This window comes from Hordeum vulgare, chromosome 7H (assembly GCF_904849725.1).
Source record: "Hordeum vulgare subsp. vulgare chromosome 7H, MorexV3_pseudomolecules_assembly, whole genome shotgun sequence".
Taxonomy (NCBI): Eukaryota; Viridiplantae; Streptophyta; class Magnoliopsida; order Poales; family Poaceae; genus Hordeum; species Hordeum vulgare.
The window spans coordinates 153,746,462-153,766,931 of record NC_058524.1 but is presented as its reverse complement, the minus strand read 5'-3'; the positions used below and the strand labels follow the sequence as shown (position 1 = coordinate 153,766,931).

Here is a 20,470-nt window from a genome sequence, read left to right as displayed (position 1 = left end):
AAAATGGAGTGATATCAACTCTACATATCAAGCACAGCCACTTGCCGATGGGAGGTCTGATCAGGACATGAATGAATCTAGACTATTCGTGGGTCACACACGAGTCAAATCCGTTTTGCCGCAGCCGCCTAAGTGATGTATATTTGCAGAACTTAATGCTTCTTTTGGGCTGCCCAAAAAAATTGCCAAAAATTTCATTATAGGGCAGCTGTTGGAGGCTGTTTTTTTGCCCCTAAATCCTATAAAAAAATGGTGCCCTATTTTAGGGCTGCTACCTGCTATTGGTGATGCTCTTAACATACTGTTGCAACACCAAGAAAAAGAAACGTTCAACCATTCCCACGCTAAAAAGAATGGAAAGGGGATAAACAAGTTCACAAAGGGTTGCTATCGAGACACTAGTAGTAGTCAAGTGAGGGAAACTAATCCTCACCGATAACACAAAGCATGCTGTACAAATCAAAAATGTATACTATAATGTGAATGAACTCGCTAATATACTTACAATTACAATTGATACACCTACCTGATTCCGAAACGTAATACAATTAATTTCGCTAACCAGGTTCAAAATTGGGGAGCTGAATTATACAACGGGGACTACAGGGAATAAATATATCATTATCATTGCTTCGTACTATGCTCTCTTCGCAACCTTTCGTCTTTTTTCGACAACCCATTGATCTGATGCTCAAGCTGTCATGCAAACGAACGAAATCAAGACTCGCAAAAAGAATTAAACAACTCATTTTCAAACATCCGCGGAAGATTGTCTTTGTTTAAACTATGCAAACCCTCAAACAAATGTCAAGACAATTTACCTGATTATTTCTCAGCTTTAATCTCTGCACTTCCTCAGCGAGTTCTGTGACACTGCAAATTTTCACAAATTCAGTCAAGTGTCCTTGAATACGGAGGACCACTCAGAGAACGGTAGTATACCTTCGCTGTAGTTGGACGACATATGACTCCAATCCCTTTTCTCTAGCAAGCGATCCAGATGACTGAACATATATAAGCACTTTGTTAAAACAATCACAAAACAGTAATTGACCTTCAAAGTTCACATGTCTTGAGGTAAAATGTCAAAAAACATATGGAAGACACTCCATCGGACACACCTGAGATGAACCAACTGTACTTGCATCGGAAGCATCTGTCAGGAAACATTTCCATTGTGAAACCAATAATATCAGTATGCAGGTCAAATTATGTCAATGAAGTTTAACATAAACAATTCTCATGATACACGTACCAGATGTTTCCTCAATTGAAGAAATCAATCTACTTAGCACTTCCTGTAAATTCAACAGATTGTAAATATGCTAACCATTTTTTGTGTTTTGAAACAATAGATGCAAAAACATACCTTCTGCATACTATTTTGCTGCATCAAGAATTGTAGTGTCGGGAGAATTGTGGATGAGTTGGAAGCTGGCCGTGTTACTCCACTTGGTAAATTTGCCCTGCTGTTGCTGCTAGCTGATGAAGCTGCCTAAGAGTAGGCAAGTAGAGTAAAAATTATTTGTGCCCCAATCAAAAGCTCAAAAGGTAATATTAATAGGGGCACAGTTGTACGAAACAAATGACTGGTGTATTTTCTGGAAATCCAAACCATAATTTTCCCTTTGTAGCAACCCCTGCCTAGCAAACCTTTAGGGGAGAGCTGAGACCATGGTTGAACTATATTTGAAGGAACGATGAGAATAACATGAGACATGCATTAAATGTTCTAGGTTACTTCAGAATTAAGTCTTCAGGATCCTAATTCTGTGCAAAATTAAGCCAACACAATTTCATCCACCAATGCATTGTTGCCATCTGGAGGTACCATAAATCAACTGACCAAACAAGTTCTTCTCCATGATAAACATGAGGGCCCAGATTTCTACTAGTAGAGGCATAAACATTGTACTCCCTCCGTTTTTATTTACTACCATATTAAATTTGACTGAAGTCAAACTTTATAAAGTTTGACCAAGTTTGTAGAAAACAATATGAACATTTACAATAATAACAAATATATATGATGTGAAAATATATTCAATGATGAATCCAATGGTATTGATTTGGTGGCGCATATGTTAATATACTTCTCAACGAACCTGTTGAAAGTTTATAGAGTTTGACTTTAGAAAAATCTAATATGCGGGGTGAATCACTCCATTCCTAAAGACTCCCTCCGTACGGAATTACTTGTCATAGAAATGGATGTATCTAGACGTATTTTAGTTCTAGATACATCCATTTCTTTTCATTTTAGCGACAAGTAATTCTGGACGGAGGGAGTACAAGTCTTTTAAGAGATTCCACTACGAACGACTAGATACGGAGCAAAATGAGTGAATCCACACTCTAAAGTATGTCTATATACATCCGTATGTAGTTCATAGTGGAATCTCTTAAAAGACTTATATTTAGGAACAGAGGGAGTACATAATACACTTGAACATGTTTGTCCTTGTATCATGATTCATGAGCGTTTGCATTTTAACTAATATACTACTAAGTAAATTCTACTAAGACATTTCATAGGTTCATTTTGACTCATGATTAAGACAAATATCAAATACAATTAACTATTAACAGTGCTAGTTCCGAGTAACCTCTCCGCTAAATAACTCGGTACCTTTTGACCAGGACTATCTGATGTAACCTGAAAACGCCCCCTTCGCTGGACAACATTTCCTTCCGATGCCTCGTCAGGTGCAACTGTTCAAACATGGCATGTGAAGTTAAATGCAAGGAAGTATGGTCACCTCAAATAATTTCGAAAATATTAAAATAGCGTGAAACCTTGGTTGCCAAATCATGCATACGAGACTCGCATTTTATGTGAATCTAGTCAAAGAAAGATCTGCTGTAGAGCTCATGATCATCTTACTAGAGTAGGGCATGGTCATCTTACCAGATAGATGTGGGCGTGCGTCCTTCATTTGACGGAAAAACAAAGGGCCACTTCGATTTCTGCTGCTCGGAATTTTCTGGTGAAATTCATTCCTTTCATTTAAAAAGATTGAAGTGTTACCACAACATAGCCACATGAGACAACAGAAAAATGCATGGAGAAGGGTAAAAAATGTGGACAGGAATAGGAAACTATAATATCTCCTACTTGATCCGCAAAAAACAAAATCTCCTACTTAAAAAATATGTAAGGTTCTCTCTCACTTACAGCCTTTCGTCCGCCCTCATCCAACCTCCTTCATTTTTGGGTTTGCTGATTTTTAACAGGTTTTCCTTTAAAAGGGCATCAATGATGCCCATGTCTTATTTACTTACCAATAAAATCATGTTTTCTTTGGTAAGCTATAATGAGCACTGATTCAATTGGCAGCTAAATTCATTTTTTGTTATATAATCACATTAACAATAAGATGGCAGGTAGATCACGGTGATTGCGTACAAAATATCTGGGAACTACAAGTCTATGACCCACATGAGCTTGAAAGTTTCCCTCTCCCAAAAGAACAATGCCCTTACATTTCTTCTCTATTTCAGTACCACATTGGCAAAGTGAAGAATGCTAGAATAGTGGCAGCAGTGGATTAGCACTTCTTGAAGGGCTAAAAATGGAATCCATAGTACTATTCCCATTATTCCGCAATTTGAGATTAAGAAATAATGGCCCAAGGATAATAGTGTAACTAGCATGTAGAAAGAGGAAACAACATAGTTTACCTTTGTGAATCACCACCAACATTCCTGTAAGGCGAAAGAACGTGCTCGGGGATTAAAGAACCACTTGAGAACTTGTGATATACATTATTTCCCAAATTTGAGGGTACGGAAACACTTCTTTCCAGATTTTCACCGTTACAATCGTCACTTCTACTATGATCCATTTCTGGGAACTGCTGCACAGGCGATATAGATTCCATGCTTGGTTGCACCCGCGAATTCGTAGTAGCAGGGTCCGGATCATCAGCATCACCAACATCAAAGCAAGACCTGTGTCACTATAGTCAGTGAAAAATCCTTCATAGTTGACTAGCTTTTTAAGGGACAGAGCTCAAAAGATGCAAAACATTTCATCATCTGAAATATGTTTCAGAAGGATGGATCAGTAGGATTAACTCGTCTAGCCATGTACACTATAGCTTCAGGCACTACAAGTGATTCTCTATTTCTTTGTAGAACCATTAACTCCATCATCACCAGATGTATTTCATGTGGTACAAGAGACTACCTAATTGACTGCACAATATTGTTGGTAAATCTAATTTAGTTGGAGGTTCAGAAGACAACAAATTCTGAACTCTGAGAACACGAACATCACAGTTTATTAAATAGATTATTGCAGATAAAACTATAGCATTGTTCATAACATCAAAAGATTGTTCTGTTTGATGGATATATGTAGCAGACTGATCAAACTCCAGAACTTACTTTAGTGCCTCAAGGGGACGGGTTGGAAAAGAAGAGGCAAGATCTCCATCCAAATCTTCAACCTCTTGTATCTCATGCTGCTAATCAGAAGAATTAGGCAATGATACAATAGTTTTAGGCTACTTTAACAAGTCACAGCAATAATTATGACCATGGTACCTCTTCATGCCTTGCAGAAGCACCATGGTTGACCCTTTCCTGATAAATATTTTCTGCTTCATTATAATAAACATCTTGTAACCCATCCCTCTCTTTGTTGTTGGCACCATCAAAATTATATGTGCCATTTGAACTGTCTAACTGCCAATAAATACATTTCAAGATTAGAGAACACAGGTTTCTCACATTGTGTTGTGTCTGTGTGTGATAATTTGCGGGAGGGCGCTGATTATTGCCCAACCCGCAACAGCTAGTAGAAGGGGAAAATGAGCTCTTACAAGGGCAGCTGCGGTTTTCAAGTCCTCCAGATTAAAATTCCAGCCACTGATACCCCTTATGTATTCTTTCTGAAAGGCAAATACTTGTATTAGTAAGAACAGATAGAAAAACCTGTACTGATACTTCAAATCAAAATTAAGAAAGAACAAAGAATTTTTTGTACTCCAGCAGACTAACATAGACATGTGAGAACTATGACCACGTACTTGCTACCATCAAAATTCCAGGTTCTAACCAACTATAGCAAAATATTTCTGTAGTAAGGCCCCAGAAAGAGACTGCCAATTAATTAACAGAACAAAGCTCCCTTAAAAAGCCAAGTAATTTCGATCTAAGATAATCAGATCAAATAATGCAGGAAAACAGCAACGACAGAAAAAAAAAATCATTCCTCTGAAGGAGGCAAACGCAAGTCAACTTAATATAACCCATCTAACAAAAAAACAAAATCGAAGACATATCTGATGAAACATAGTGGCGAAGACGAGCACTGATTTCCATATTCTGAAGACGCAAGATTTCACATAACCAAAGAGCAAGCTCTAACCTGTGATAACTGCTCCTTGCTCTCTGGACCAAGCTTATTGTTGAGAAGCAAATCAGCCTCTTTTGCCTACAGAAGAGTAAAACAAAGTTCAGGCTGGTTACAACAATGTCATGACACCCCGTTAAACACTGTTCTGCACCTTCAACGCCCTAAAGCGGTCACCCAGTGGAGGAAGTCCCTCAACAATATTCTTTGCTAAAAAATCAGCTGATCGTGCTTGCTTAAAAAACGAATGTTTCAACAGCTTTTCTGAAGAAGGACGCTTCTGTGGATCCTTGACTAAGCATGTAGAAACCAAGTCCTTAAAATACTGCAAATAACATGAACATGATCAATATAAAATATCAAATATCTACAAACAGAGCGCTGTAAATAGAAAAAAAAACCTTCGAAAATCGCTTGTCCCTCTCGTAGTCTAGACCTGGTGGTGCATTTTGCAACGTCATAAGCAACACCTACAATGGAGTATCATGCACCGCTATCATTCTGTAACAAAGTAACTTGGAGGAGGCTAATTAACGGAAAACAGATATGCTCAAGTGCTGACCTTCATTGGAGGGTACTTCGAAAATGGAGCATGACCATGTGCTAGTTCTAATGCCGTTATCCCAAAGGACCAGATATCAGCTCTGTTTTGTAAATTGTGATTGCAAAAAAAGGAGAAACAACTTAATCAGTTATGACACTTAAATAGTCAGATTTAAAATTACTAGACATGGACTTACTTATAATCATAACCATGCAGTTGTTGCATGACTTCAGGAGCCATCCTGCAAAATACACGAGGTCATGTATGCTTTAACATAAAAAACATAAGCAGAGAACATTGGATATGAGACACTAAACCTAAATGTTCACAAGACACTAGATGCAAAATATTTCTTACCAGCAAGGGGTCCCAACAAAAGTATTTCTAGCTCGTTGTCTATTCCCTGTGTCAAACATGCAGGCAGATACTCCAAAGTCTCCTAGCTTAACATCTCCATTTGTATCTATTAGGATATTTCCAGCCTGAAATGAATTAGTAATTTCGAACATAATTAAGAACATGCAAACTAAGAATGGTCTATGTAAATATAGTAATTAAACATTTATGTTATCATTTCTATTTGCTAGCTGTTAAAAGTAATTACAACGTGCACAACGTTGACTGCCCTAGCCATATACTCACACGGAGAGATGCCACATGACAAACCAATAACGTGAAAACAGGGGTGAACAAAACCAGTACCAAAAAACTGGCCTCGTTGGGCAAAGTGAACCCAGGCAGGGTGGCAGGAGGGGGCAGACCAACAAAAAATTGACCCCTATTTGGAGCAGTCCCAAGATTAGCAAGCACATATTTCGCACAGCCAATGATTGGCAAAGCAAATAAACGCCAAGGATTGTAACAAAATATTGGCTATTTGTGTGTGTTTCCTTATTTGTCTGATGTTGCCTCGGCAACTATTTACTAGGCACAACAAGGATTTACACATCCAACCATACAATCCTTGTCACCCTGAGCAATGCGTGGGAATCCCCGCCAGGCGAAAAATCATCACTGGGCTAGGTGAGAATACCATAAGAGACTGTCTTCTCTACACAAACACCTTACAACACTAAATAGAAACCTCCCATGTCCTCAACAGCATTAAAATTGTGGTGGTGCCATCACCATTCTTCTCACTCCTCTCATCATACTGTTCTACTAGCAATACATGACAAAGATAATATATTTGTCTCCCTCTCAGAACAAAAATGTTATGTGCAAGCCACAGTGGAGCAGCCGTAACCATGGGCGCATCACCGTCTGGGGGGTGACATGCAGTCTGACCAAGCATTCAAAGACGGATCAGTGCATGGCTCAAGCCACAATGGATCAGCTGTAAACATGGGTGCATCACCGTCTGGGCCTCTGGGGGGATGACATGTAGTCTGACCCAGCGTTCAAAGACAGACCGGTGCATGGCTCAAGGCAAAGGTAACAACTGAATAGTTCAAGATCCAATACAAGGCTATAATAAATTCAACTAATAAGGTTGTTTGCAATTAAGGGGAACAGTGCTGGATGATGAATGAAATATATCTAAAGAGGTACATCCTCCGTCCGGGTTCATTAGTAACCACGTATTTTGGTTCAAATTTTGACCTTAAAGTTAACTAGCAAAATATAAATTATATACCACAAAAATAGTATCATTAGAACAGCTTTCTAATACAAATCCAACAATATAATTGTTGTGACATACAACTTATCTTTTGTTAGTAAAATCAATGGTCAAAATTTGACACAAAATACAATGAGGACCAATAAACCTGGACAGATGAAGTATTTCTCTAACGAGTAACGGAACAGGTGGATTATAATTAATTTCTTAATATATCAGATAAAGAAAAATCAAACTTAATTATGCTATGCTAGATGCTTCAGAGGATAATTATGGATTCAAAGAACTCCGAAGTAATATACCTTTACATCCCTGTGAATATGCCCTTGAGAGTGTAGGTAGACAAGAGCTTTGAGAACTTCCCGCAAAAGTGTGGCAATGACTGCTTCCTCAAACCCATCTGGGAAATTAGTTTTTATAATGTGCAGGGCAGATCCAGCAGCCATGAAAGGCATGACAACCCAAAGATGATGGTCATTTGCAAATGAACAGCATGCGCGAAGAAGATTCGGATGGTTAATCAAACTCATGGTTTGTACTTCCCGTCTTATTCCATCCTAAAGAATGATAACTCCAAAAGGTGAAAAAGACAGGCAAACAAAAAACTAACAAAATAGAAAGTACATATAATTAGGTTGAAGTTAGCATGTTCATAATGAAGAAGTAATAAGCACGTAATTGTCTAAAGGAGGAAAAATTATACATACGTCACTTGTCAAACATAAAAGGAATCAATTCACAAACAAAAAAAAAGTGCAAGCAATAGCATTACTAGAAACATGACTACAAACAGGATTGTATTTGGGTTTTTTTCTTTTAGCTTAACATAGAAAAATTCCACACTGAAGAATGCAGTTCACAATTCTACAGTAGATAGTTTAATGAAAGAAAATACAAATTGGAGTTGTTTGAGAGGCAACATTTGTTGAAATAATAGCATAGCTAGCAACCGGACGAGGAAGGTAAAATTGCAAGGCATTCCAGGAAGGATGGCCCACTAGTAGTCTAATGTGCACATTATTATGTGCTCAAAGTGTACATTTTTGGTAATCTTGTAACATATGTAGTTATATACAGTACCCTTCACATTGGGATTACAGGATCTCAATCAAAAACGGAAAAACCTAACACAAAAAAGAATAAGATCTATCCACAAGTCCAAATGATGTCATCGCTCATTAATACTCAAGAGGACAACTAGAGCCTTTTAACATTTTGACATTTATGTTTCTAGGCCTTTGGATTATGGATTGTGTCACACGATTGACGTAAAGTAGTTGTTCATAAACAATAATCAATTTATAATAAAAGGATGGAGAGGCAAGGCAATGTCATGAAATATAATTGAACTATTTTTTTGTAAACCACAATAAATTGCAAGCTACTCACCATGTCACTACTGCATTTCTCAAGGTCAAGAACTTTGATGGCAACAAAAGTATTGAGCGGGACACAAAGAGCCCTGTAAACTGTGGCACTAACTCCTTCTCCAACTTCCTCATATAACTTATATTCCTTGGGATCAGTTGGAAACCCCCTGTTACGTGGTGCATGCGCCATGGTCCAAACTTATAGGACGCAAGTAACAGCAGCAATCTTAGAGTTTGCATAGCACTGGAGCACAGAAGACAGTGTCAAGAACACCATATAGGTGTGCCCAAGAATAACCATCAGAATGGTTACGACTGTAGATGAATGCATGGACGTTGTATGATTCTTTAGTTCATATTGCCAATTCCAAACGTCCTTTGGTTTCGGTCCAATGGAAAATATAGGCTAAGGCGGTAATGAAGCAGATACCACAAAGCCACCCGAGCTGGCTCGCAGCAAGTACACTGCAGAGGTCTGGCAGAATATTATAAGCTGCAAAACAAAGAACAGGAAGTCTTCAGCATTGTGAACACACCACACGTATGGAGGATGTAGGCTAGCTGCAGAGTATAAGATCAACACAGCACAAACATAAAATGACCATTTTAGAGACGCCCAAACCCAACAAATGTGGACAACACCGCACGAGAAAGCATACTGAAACCTGGAAAGCAAAGTCCACAAACAGCTCTAGTAGAGGCAGGAGTCATGCATTATAGCACCATGGTGAAACCGAAAGTTGAGTCCAGCATTGGCAGCCTGGACCAAGCATGAAAATATATACCCTAGCAGACAGAGTCTAGCTCAGGAGAGGCGCACAAAGCTGAAGCAAAGCTTGTCAAGCTCGGGCCCCTCAACTCGTAACAAAATCGCTAGCCCGCGCTTAGTTCATGGTAGCGTGGCGACACTGATTAGCTGGGCCGCAAGGGCAAGAGGATTCAATCCGGCCAACCACCTGTCTGCTGGCAGCAAACAGAATCACTACGCCCTAAGCTACCATAACCAATCGACCGCGTTGGAGCAGCTACCAACCCTACAGCCTGCCCAGTCTTTTCGCAGGTCGCAGCCCACCCCCAAGATCGAGCTGCCGGGAAGCTTCGCCGCGAGGCCACGAGGCCGAACAGAGGGTAACCAGAGCAGCAGCTTTACCTGGAAGGCGCGACGGCGGTGGTCCGAGGGGCGGATCGCCTCCGGACAAAGGGGCTGCGGCGCCGAGACGGCGGTGCCGGATCTCGCGGGGGAGGTGCGCTCGCGAATCTAGGAGCCGGGCTCGTGGCCGGCCGCGCGGCAGGACGGATCTGGACGGCGGAGGAGGAGGCGACTGCTGCGGAGGAGGAGGAGGAGGTCGGCGGCGATTGGGAGGAGCGGGTAGGGAGCGTAACGGGCCGGGGGAAGACGAAGGGGGGGAGGGAGGAGGAGAAGGTGGAGTAGTGGTCTTGCTGGAGATTTTCTGTGGCAGCTGCTATAGGCGGGGGCGTATTTTGGCTGGGGTTTCCCGTGGAATAAAATAAAAACTGATTTTAATGGGTAGGTTTGTTTTCGATGTGCATGTGGTCGGTAGCCAAAGATCCTGATTCCCTGTTGCTCGTGGTCGACGGCGCACGGCGGGTGCCTGTACCGGCGGAGCAAAAGGGATACGGTTCCAGCAACAAAATATGGTGGAGAACGACACGCTCAAACAGTTTCTTCTCTCTAATTTTTCGGATCCAGAGAGCTTTCTTTTTCCTAAACGGTTCTCTTTTTTCTACCAACAATCTACGAGGTTGTTTGGATGTGCGGAACCCAAAGAATCCGTTTTATATAAACCAGGCAAAAATCACATGTTTGGCTAATCTGACTAACCTGTAAATATGAAAAACTAGATTTCTAAAAAACCTGAAATTCTGCATTTGTAGAGAAACGTTTGTTAGTTGTGTTTCACTAATAGCCTAATAGCCTGTTTGGTAGTTTGAAGGAATGGGGATGGAAGTTTATAAAAGGGAGTTTGTTGGGGGATTAGGCAACTATTAGTAATCCCACGTCTGGTGACTGTTGGGAATTGCTTGTGGGAATTTAACAGAAAAATAATTTCCTTCATTTGGTCTGTGAGTCAAAGTAAACAGAAAATGATGATGACACATTTGTTTAGGTACAAAACTGGACCCGCCCTTGTTTGCCGCAACGAACAAACTGTTTTTCTTTGATAATTCCCATTCCGTGCTTGAATTACCAGCTCTTCCGTGGGAAGAGATTAGTGGGAGTTGGTCCCCTCAATTCCTCTTCCCTTTTCTTTGTCAATTCCCTTATCCCTAACCATACAAGTGATTTTTAGTCTTCAACACTCTCAGTTCCCATTTCCTAGTTCAACTTCCCTCGAACCAAACAGCCTATAAGAATGTGGCTCCTATATCTTTTTCCCCTGTATTGTTTGTTGATCTTTTTAGACCGAGGTTGTTTGGATGGGCGGAACCTAAAGAATCCGCTCTATATAAACCAGGCAAAAATCACATGTTTGACTAATCTAACTAACCTGTAAATATGAAAAACTACATTTTTTTAACCTGAAATTCTGCATTTGTAGATAAACGTTTGTTAATTGTGTTCCACTAAGAATGTGGCTCGAATACCTTTTTCCTATGTATTGTTGATCCTTTTAGGGGCAAGAAATTTGGAGGGGATTAAAGTGAATTGTAGAGGATTAAATCCCCTGCACTCTCCAAATCTCTTCAATACTTTTCAATATAGGTTTAACCGGACAAGACCTTAGGCACATCTGTCACTGTAAGAAGGGAAGATGTATATGTCGACGACACAACAACCGAGGTCACCTCCTTGTCATTCACGTATGTGCCTTTGGCTGCTATTGGATGGATCCAAATGTTTTCCATCGGTGGCTAGCTTTCTACAAGCGCGTATAGTCGGAGATCATTTTGTTCTTTCGACGGTCGATGAATTGGATCTCACACATATAATAGAAGAATAAAACTAGTCTACATAAGAACTGGACGAACACACTTTTAATCACAAAACGTTATCTTTTATAAACTTTTTTTAGGAAAAATATCTTCTATAAATTGACTATTTAGAAAAAGGTAATAAAGTTTATTTTTATTTTTTTGGAAATCGGGTAAAACTAGTTTTCTATAAATCAAGCGGTAATGTTTGCTATGCAAACAACCAATAAGAGGGTAAGACTAGTTTACTATGTCGTTCTCCGCCTCGACAGCCCCCAGCCCCCATCCAGCGCATCGACCGTTGCCGCCGTTCTCTGCCTCGACCGTTGTCGCCGTCCTCCACCTTTATCGTCGCTGTCTTCCCGTCACGTCCGCGGCCGGAAAAGCCATCAACGATATATACTATCTCTGCGACCTAATTAAGCTCTAGGGTATACAATTTGCATCTTATTAATTTGTATGTTAACTTATATTGTAGGGTTTTAATTTCAGCGATAGTACTAGTTGGAACATTGCTAAATATGAGAAGTGCCAATGATGTTTGAACATTGCTAAATAGGAGAAGTGCCAATGATGTTTGAATATTGCTAAATAAGAGAGGTGTCAATGATGTTTGAACATTGCTAAATATGAGAAGTGCCAATTATGTTTGGATTTTCATACATAAGGGAAGTGCATGGGCTTCATGTTATTCATAGAGAAGTGAAAAAAGAGTGACAAAGTTTTTGCAAAGCGTTGATTCATTTCGGTTTTGCAAAATTTCTGTCACTCGATATGTCAACTTTTTAAGCAAAGTGCATGCCGAATTTCATTTGCTATGAAAATATTATTTAGTTTGCTTAGACATGACAAGTGCATGGGTTTAGCATGAACATTGCTAAATATGACAAGTGCCAATGTTGTTTGAAATTTCCTAATGAGAAGTGCATGGGCTTCATGTTATTAAGAGGGAATTGAAAAAGAGTGACAAAGTTTTTGCGAAACGTTGATTCATTTCCGTTTCGCCAAATTTCTATCACTAAATATGTCAACTGTTTAGAAAAGGGTGTGTCAAATTTTCTCAAACTCTTCTTAGCCAATTCCTCTTCTCATAATTACTGTCATAAGCTAATAGTCATGTCAACAATTAACAACTGGCAAGTGCTTCATAATGATTATTAGGGTTCATGAAGCGTCACATCTGCCATTTGTACAAATGTCCATGTATGGATGGTGTGGCTACTACAACAGATTTCAGACTCTTCTTGGCGAACAAATTAAAAAAAATATGGTAACAGTCTTTAACTTCAATTAATATTCTATCCTAAGCTTTTTCATAATTATTGTACTGACTTTATTGTTAATTCTTAACTATTTCATAACGTATCTCATGCAACATAAGGGCCGACTTCAATAATTTATGCGGTAACGTTATGTACTTTAAATCTGCTTAGTATAGGTGGAGCAGTCATCCCTTCTAACCCCGTAGTCCAGTTGCCCCGCTTTGTTTTCAAATCTCGATCCCTTATCGACGAGCCAGACCCGACACAGCACATACACCCCCCTTAGTTGTACGACGCTACAAAGATACTATCGGGTACCGAGGGTGACACCTTGCTAATTACTCCTGATGATATCTCTGTAGTGTAGCTAGTTGGTCGTGGTTATCGAGGGTGAATCACTACTGAAATTCAGAGATTTGCCGTCTGCCATGGCAGACGGCAAAGGGGGCAACCACGGACGGCAAAGGCTTTGCCGTCGGTCAGCAGACGGCAAACTAGACGGTAAAAAAAATCCGGTGAAGAGGTTCTTTGCCGTCTGCTTTTGTAAAGCAGACGGCAAAGAATCTTTGCCATGAGGGGGCTGACGGCAAATTAACTAGGACGGCATATACTGCAACGTCCCCGTTAAGTGTTAACGGCAGGCGTCTGCTCTTTGCCGTCTGCCGTGCCCCCCCTTTGTCATGTGGGGGCAGACGGCAAAGAGGGGAGAGGGGGGCTGATTCACCCCTTTGCCGTCTACCCACCCCCTTTGCCATGTGGGGGCAGACGCAAAGAGGGGAAACAGAGGGGGCAGATTCCCCCCTTTGCCGTCTGCCCACCCCCCTTTGCCATGTGGGGGCAGACGGCAAAGAGGGCAAACAGAGGGGGCAGATTCCCCCCTTTGCCGTCTGCCCACCCCCCTTTGCCATGTGGGGGCAGACGGCAAAGAGGGCAAACAGAGGGGGCAGATTCCCCCCTTTGTCGTCTGCCCACCCCCCTTTGCCATGTGGGGGCAGACGGCAAAGAGGGGAACCTGCCCCATTTTAATTTATTTTTTATTATATCCATCATTTTTAACAATAATCAGGATATATATATATTTGACATAAATAAATTTCTTTCCGTACTCATAACCATATTAAAATAACTCTCATCCATAGTGCATACATATTATGCAAGTTGCATCCGTACCAAACCATATATTACACCAGTTTCATCCACATGCATACAAAGTTTCATATATATCCATATACTACAATAGTTTCAATACAGGCCATGGTACAAGAAATCATCTTCAAGCATTCCATCAATATAATCCAAGCTTCCCGTGAAGTGAAGGTAATCTGCAAAATAACAAATAAGAAAGTTAGAAGAATAATACTACATTAAGAAGTGTATATATAGGTTATTTCGGAGAGAAATTAGCTAAGTATAAACCATTTAGGAGCTAACTAAGCTAATTATGTCATTTAGGTGGAACCCTAGCTAACTATACGTCGTTTCGGAGCTAACTTGGGTAAAATAGGTCATTCCGGAGCAAACTATGCTTATTAAGTCATTTTGGATCTAGCTAGGTTAATTATAGGCCATTTAATACCTAAGTTAGGGGGAATAGGTCATCTTGCAGCTACGTAAGCCTTATTATGTCATTTATGACGGAACTTAGCTAACTGTAGGTCATTTTTTATTAAATAGGTCATTTTGGAGCTAACTAATCTAATTATGTCATTTCGTGGGATAATTAGCCAATTTAGCCTTTCTTGGATGAGTCTAAGCTACGTAGAAGAAGAGAAAGATAAGAAGAAGTAAAAGAAGGAGGAGGAGGAGAAGGAGAAGGAAGAGGAGAAGAAGAAGAAAAGAAGAAGGAGAAAGAGGAAGAGGAAGAAGGAGGAAGAAGAAGGAGAATGAAGAGCTCCTTCTCCTTCTTCTCCTCCTTCTCCTTCTCCTTCTCCTCCTCCTTCTCCTTCTCCTTCTTCTCTTCTTCTTCTTCCTTCCTTTTATTTTTCCTCTTTCTTCACCTCTTGCCCCCTTCTTCGGGCTAAATTGGCTAAGAATGCCTTTTTGGAGCTAATTATGTCATTTCGAGGATAATTAGCTAAGTATAGGTCATGTTTTATTAAATAGACCATTTAGGAGCTAACTAAGCTAATTATGTCATCTAGGTGGAACCCTAGCTAACTATAGGTCGTTTCGGAGCTAACTTCGGTAAAATAGGTCATTCCGGAGCAAACTATGCTTATTAAGCCATTTTGGATATAGCTAGGCTAATTATATGCCATTTAATACCTAAGTTAGGGGGAATAAGTCATCTTGCAGCTACGTAAGCCTTATTATGTCATTTAGGAGAGAACTTAGCTAACTGTAGGTCATTTTTTATTAAATAGGTCATTTTGGAGCTAACTAAGCTAATTATGTCATTTCGTAGGATAATTAGCCAATTTAGCCTTTCTTGGATGAGTCTAAGCTACGTAGAAGAAGAGAAAGAGAAGAAGAAGTAAAAGAAGAAGGAGGAGGAGGAGGAGGAGAAGGAGAAGTAAGAGGAGAAGAAGAAGAAAAGAAGAAGGAGAAGGAGAAGGAGGAAGAATAAGGAGAAGGAGGAGCTCCTTCTCCTTCTTCTCCTCCTTCTTCTCCTTATCCTTATCCTCCTCCTTCTCCTTCTTCTTCTTCTCTTCTTCTTCTTCTTCCTTCCTTTCATTTTCCTCGTTTTTCTCCTCTTGTCCCCTTCTTCGGGCTAAATTGGCTAAGAATGCCTTTTTGGACCTAATTATGTCATTTCGAGGATAATTAGCTAAGTATAGGTCATGTTTTATTAAATAGACCATTTAGGAGCTAACTAAGCTAATTATGTCATCTAGGTGGAACCCCAGCTAACTATAGGTCGTTTCGGAGCTAACTTGGGTAAAATAGGTCATTCCGGAGCAAACTATGCTTATTAAGCCATTTTGGATATAGCTAGGCTAATTATAGGCCATTTAATACCTAAGTTAGGGGGAATAGGTCATCTTGCAGCTACGTAAGCCTTATTATGTCATTTAGGAGAGAACTTAGCTAATTGTAAGTCATTTTTATTAAATAGGTCATTTTCGAGCTAACTAAGCTAATTATGTCATTTCGTAGGATAATTAGCCAATTTAGCCTTTCTTGGATGAGTCTAAGCTACGTAGAAGAAGAGAAAGAGAAGAAGAAGTAAAAGAAGGAGGAGGAGGAGGAGGAGGAGAAGGAGAAGGAAGAGGAGAAGAAGAAGAAAAGAAGAAGGAGAAGGAGAAGGAGGAAGAAGGAGGAAGAAGGAGAAGGAGGAGCTCCTTCTCCTTCTTCTCCTCCTTCTTCTCCTTCTTCGTATCCTCCTACCTCTCCTTCTTCTTCTTCTCCTCTTCTTCTTCTTCCTTCCTTTCATTTTTCCTCTTTCTTCTCCTCTTGTCCCCTTCTTCGGGCTAAATTGGCTTAGAAATCCTTTTTGGAGCTAATTATGTCATTTCGAGGATAATTAGCTAAGTATAGGTCATGTTTTATTAAATAGACCATTTAGGAGCTAACTAAGCAAATTGTGTCATCTAGGTGGAACCCTAGCTAACTATACATCATTTCGGAGCTAACTTGGGTAAAATAGGTCATTCCGGAGCAAATATGCTTATTAAGCCATTTTGTATCTAGCTAGGCTAATTATAGGCCATTTAATACCTAAGTCAGGGGGAATAGGTCATCTTGCAGCTACGTAAGCCTTATTATGTCATTTAGGAGAGAACTTAGCTAACTGTAGGTCATTTTTTATTAAATAGGTCATTTTGGAACTAACTAAGCTAATTATGTCATTTCGTAGGATAATTAGCCAATTTAGCCTTTCTTGGATGAGTCTAAGCTACGTAGAAGAAGAGAAAGAGAATAAGAAGTAAAAGGAGGAGGAGGAGGAGGAGGAGGAGAAGGAGAAGGATGAGGCGAAGAAGAAGAAAAGAAGAAGGAGAAGGAGAAGGAGGAAGAAGGAGGAAGAATAAGGAGAAGGAGGAGCTCCTTCTCCTTCTTCTCCTCCTTATTCTCCTTCTCCTTATCCTCCTCCCTCTCCTTCTTCTTCTCCTCTCCTTCTTCTTCCTTCCTTTCATTTTTCCTCTTTCTTCTCCTCTTGTCCCCTTCTTCAGGCTAAATTGGCTTAGAATGCCTTTTTGGAGCTAATTATGTCATTTCGAGGATAATTAGCTAAGTATAGGTCATGTTTTATTAAATAGACCATTTAGGAGCTAACTAAGCTAATTATGTCATCTAGGTGGAACCCTAGCTAACTATAGGTCGTTTGGGAGCTAACTTGGGTAAAATAGGTCATTCCGGAGCAAACTATGCTTATTAAGCCATTTTGGATCTAGCTAGGCTAATTATAGGCCATTTAATACCTAAGTTAGGGGGAATAGGTCATCTTGCAGCTACTTAAGCCTTATTATGTCATTTAGGAGAGAACTTAGCTAATTGTAGGTCATTTTTTATTAAATAGGTCATTTTTGAGCTAACTAAGCTAATTTTGTCATTTCGTAGAATAATTAGCCAATTTAGGCTTTCTTGGATGAGTTTAAGCTACGTAGAAGAAGAGAAAGAGAAGAAGAAGTAAAAGAAGGAGGAGGAGGAGAAGGAGAAGGAAGAGGAGAAGAAGAAGAAAAGAAGAAGGAGAAGGAGAAGGAGGAAGAAGGAGGAAGAAGAAGGAGAAGGAGAAGGAGGAGCTCCTTCTCCTTCTTCTCCTCCTTCTTCTCCTTCTTCTTATCCTCCTCCCTCTCCTTGTTCTTCTTCTCCTCTTCTTCTTCCTTCCTTTCATTTTTCCTGTTTCTTCTCCTCTTGTCCCCTTCTTCGGGCTAAATTGGCTTAAAATGCCTTTTTGGAGCTAATTATGTCATTTCGAGGATAATTAGCTAAGTATAGGTCATGTTTTATTAAATAGACCAATTAGGAGCTAACTAAGCTAATTATGTCATCTTGGTGGAACCCTAGCTAACTATACGTCGTTTCGGAGCTAACTTGGGTAAAATAGGTCATTCCGGAGCAAACTATGTTTATTAAGCCATTTTGGATCTAGCTAGGCTAATTATAGGCCATTTAATACCTAAGTTAGGGGGGAATAGGTCATCTTGCAGCTACGTAAGCCTTATTATGTCATTTAGGAGAGAACTTAGTTAACTGTAGGTCATTTTTTATTAAATAGGTCATTTTCGAGCTAACTAAGCTAATTATGTCATTTCGTAGAATAATTAGCCAATTTAGCCTTTCTTGGAGCTAATTAAGCTAATTATGTCATTTAGATGGAAGTCTAGCTATTTTTTATTAAAACACTAGAAATAACATACCGTTATCGTCATCATAGCGGTGAAGCACGGTGGCTCTGGCTTGTTTCACCTGGAGAAGGCTGCCGTGGAGAAGGCTCGACTGTAGAAGGGTCGTGCAATGCGTTTCGGGAGATATTCTGCACCAAACATCGTTTGCAATGTGTAGTTAGCATGAGGACACTCTTAAGATCACTGCACTGAAATGAAACTCACCGTCCCCGCCACGTTTATGACTGGCATCGGCGGAGGGACTTGGCCGTTTTTCTCGCACATAGACTGTACATTTGGTTTCGACAAGTCAAACTTTTTATTTATTAATGAAACGGACATTCAAATGCAAGATTTGAAATAACATGAAGAAGAAACTTACCACGAAGAGCTCGTATATGGCCCTGTTAGACGCATCATTCCGTGCCCTCTCCGCCTCCACCAATGCAGTCGTCCTCTCCTCCAGCTCCCTAATTTCCTTATCCTTCTCCGCCATAGCCGCGTGCATTGCCTCTCTCTCTTTCTGAATAGCAGCCTGCAACACAACTCATTGTTAGCAATGTAATCATATTGGTTCCAACGCACAACATAATGCGGGAAGATAGTTGTGTCCATTAAACTAACCTCGATGGCGAGCTCGACTGGCCGTGGACGACGTGTTATCTTCGGACAAGAGCTCGTTTGGCGTGCCTTTATCTGCCGGAGAGTGCTAGGACAACGTATAAGGCCATCTCCAATGGCGATCGAGCCATGGGGCCTCCCGTTGCCAGCTATCATCACCAGCTCTGGATCAATAGGCCCCTCGCTCGGGTTAAAGTCCTCCCCTTTCCTCGCCTTCCCGTGATCTCTGTACTTCACGAGCTTGTGGTGGGAGGAGATGTTGGTGAAGTTTTCTGGATGCTCGAGGTCAGACTCAGAGAATGCCTTGACCTTCTTGTACGAGGCAGTATGGGCCATCGCATACAGGTCATACATCTGTAGCACCTCCGTCTTATTGTGACGCGCTTAAAAGAGAGAGAGAGAGAGAGAGGAAAATTGTATTAGTAAAGGGCTCAAGATAGCATTAAGAATGAATTGCATGAGGCATGAAGCAAACCACATACCCAGTTATCCCCAAATTGGATTAAGTTGACGCTCCCTTGATGGTGTGGCACGCCAACCATTTTGCCACGCCTCTCCTTGGCGTTGTTGTGGCTGGCCTCCCACGTTTTGGAGCACCACTGATCCACCAAGGCCTCCCAACAATCCATCTTATCCACACACCATCTCGGGGGCACCTAAGTTAATATAGAGAAATTTGAGCGCGTAAGAACCAAATCAAGGAAACTAACTACAAAGCCTTAATAATATGTAATTACCTTCATGTAATGCTCCTTCTCCATCTTAGCATCACGACACTTCGCCTTGTCAAGCCTAATACGCCGCGTGGCATAGTAGTCTCGAATAGCCTGCACCCGAGCCTCGTGCCAAAAGTTTTGAAGTAGGCGGCGACATTCGGTTTCGATAACCTTTGTCGCGTCCTCCTCGTATCCCTCCTCACACCTGTAGTAGGTCTGCAAACGAGACAACACCGATTAGTACAATAAATAGCTATGGTTGATTTATAATTGTGTGAAGGAGAAATTACCCAGAACTTTTGGATCACCATGTCCGCCCTCGTGTCGCACATAACACCGTCGATCTCCACCTCCGGCGGGGCCGGGGCACCCAAGTAGTGCTCCCTGGTCATTCCTACCTCTCGCTCCCAACCGGGCAACGTAACAAACCCTGGGAAGTTTTTACGGCAAAGAACACCAAGGACGATGTTGGGCTTGCGGACACCCTTGGCAACAATCCAACCCCTACAGTATGACAAATTAAAGCCAAAACATTCGATATTTGAGAAAACGCGAAGGCAAAAGGTTAAATAAGAGTAAATTAACTTACTTGTCCCCATTTGGCCTAATCGACCACCTCTGCTCGGGGGTCGCTGGCACGAGCGGGAGCCCCGAACTACCACGCTGGTAGATGGTAGCCCCCTCACACAGCTCCTCGTCGCTACCAGCATGGCCACTTGGCTCAGCCCAGGTATCCCACTTGGTCTCTTGGGACGTACCCTCATCCCTGCTTTGCTCCG

The 20,470-nt window shown here is 40.9% G+C and overlaps 1 protein-coding gene across 2 annotated transcripts; it reads right to left on the bottom strand.

Moving 5' to 3' along the window:
- Window positions 1-405: 405 nt before the first annotated feature.
- On the bottom strand, window positions 406-10,343 carry LOC123407201 (serine/threonine-protein kinase BLUS1). 2 transcript variants are annotated; one of them, XM_045100280.1, is made up of 21 exons: window positions 10,045-10,343; window positions 8,914-9,387; window positions 7,827-8,081; window positions 6,261-6,385; window positions 6,100-6,144; window positions 5,922-6,003; window positions 5,761-5,829; window positions 5,514-5,684; window positions 5,375-5,440; window positions 4,827-4,895; window positions 4,549-4,689; window positions 4,390-4,469; window positions 3,682-3,951; window positions 2,909-3,000; window positions 2,630-2,712; window positions 1,370-1,495; window positions 1,256-1,298; window positions 1,122-1,156; window positions 943-1,004; window positions 822-873; window positions 406-696 (listed from the first exon to the last, which is right to left on the bottom strand). In XM_045100280.1, the coding sequence occupies exons 2-21, from the start codon at window positions 9,082-9,084 to the stop codon at window positions 625-627; spliced, it is 2,109 nt and encodes a 702-aa protein (XP_044956215.1). In that variant the 5' UTR covers window positions 9,085-9,387; window positions 10,045-10,343; the 3' UTR covers window positions 406-624. The 2 variants fall into 2 exon arrangements, with proteins under 2 accessions (XP_044956215.1, XP_044956216.1); XM_045100281.1 differs by having other exon boundaries at window positions 4,390-4,466.
- Between the last annotated feature and the right edge of the window lie 10,127 nt (window positions 10,344-20,470).

What these genes read in the sequence shown, in the direction of transcription:
- LOC123407201 (XM_045100280.1), bottom strand. Translation starts at nt 9,084, where the DNA reads ATGGCGCATGCACCACGTAACAGGGGGTTTCCAACTGATCCCAAGGAA. An exon ending in GCAAGGAGCAGTTATCACAG is followed by an intron (nt 4,896 to 5,374) that starts GTTAGAGCTTGC and finishes TTTGCCTTTCAG; the next exon opens with AAAGAATACATAAGGGGTAT. An exon ending in CGTCCCCTTGAGGCACTAAA is followed by an intron (nt 3,952 to 4,389) that starts GTAAGTTCTGGA and finishes ATAGTGACACAG; the next exon opens with GTCTTGCTTTGATGTTGGTG.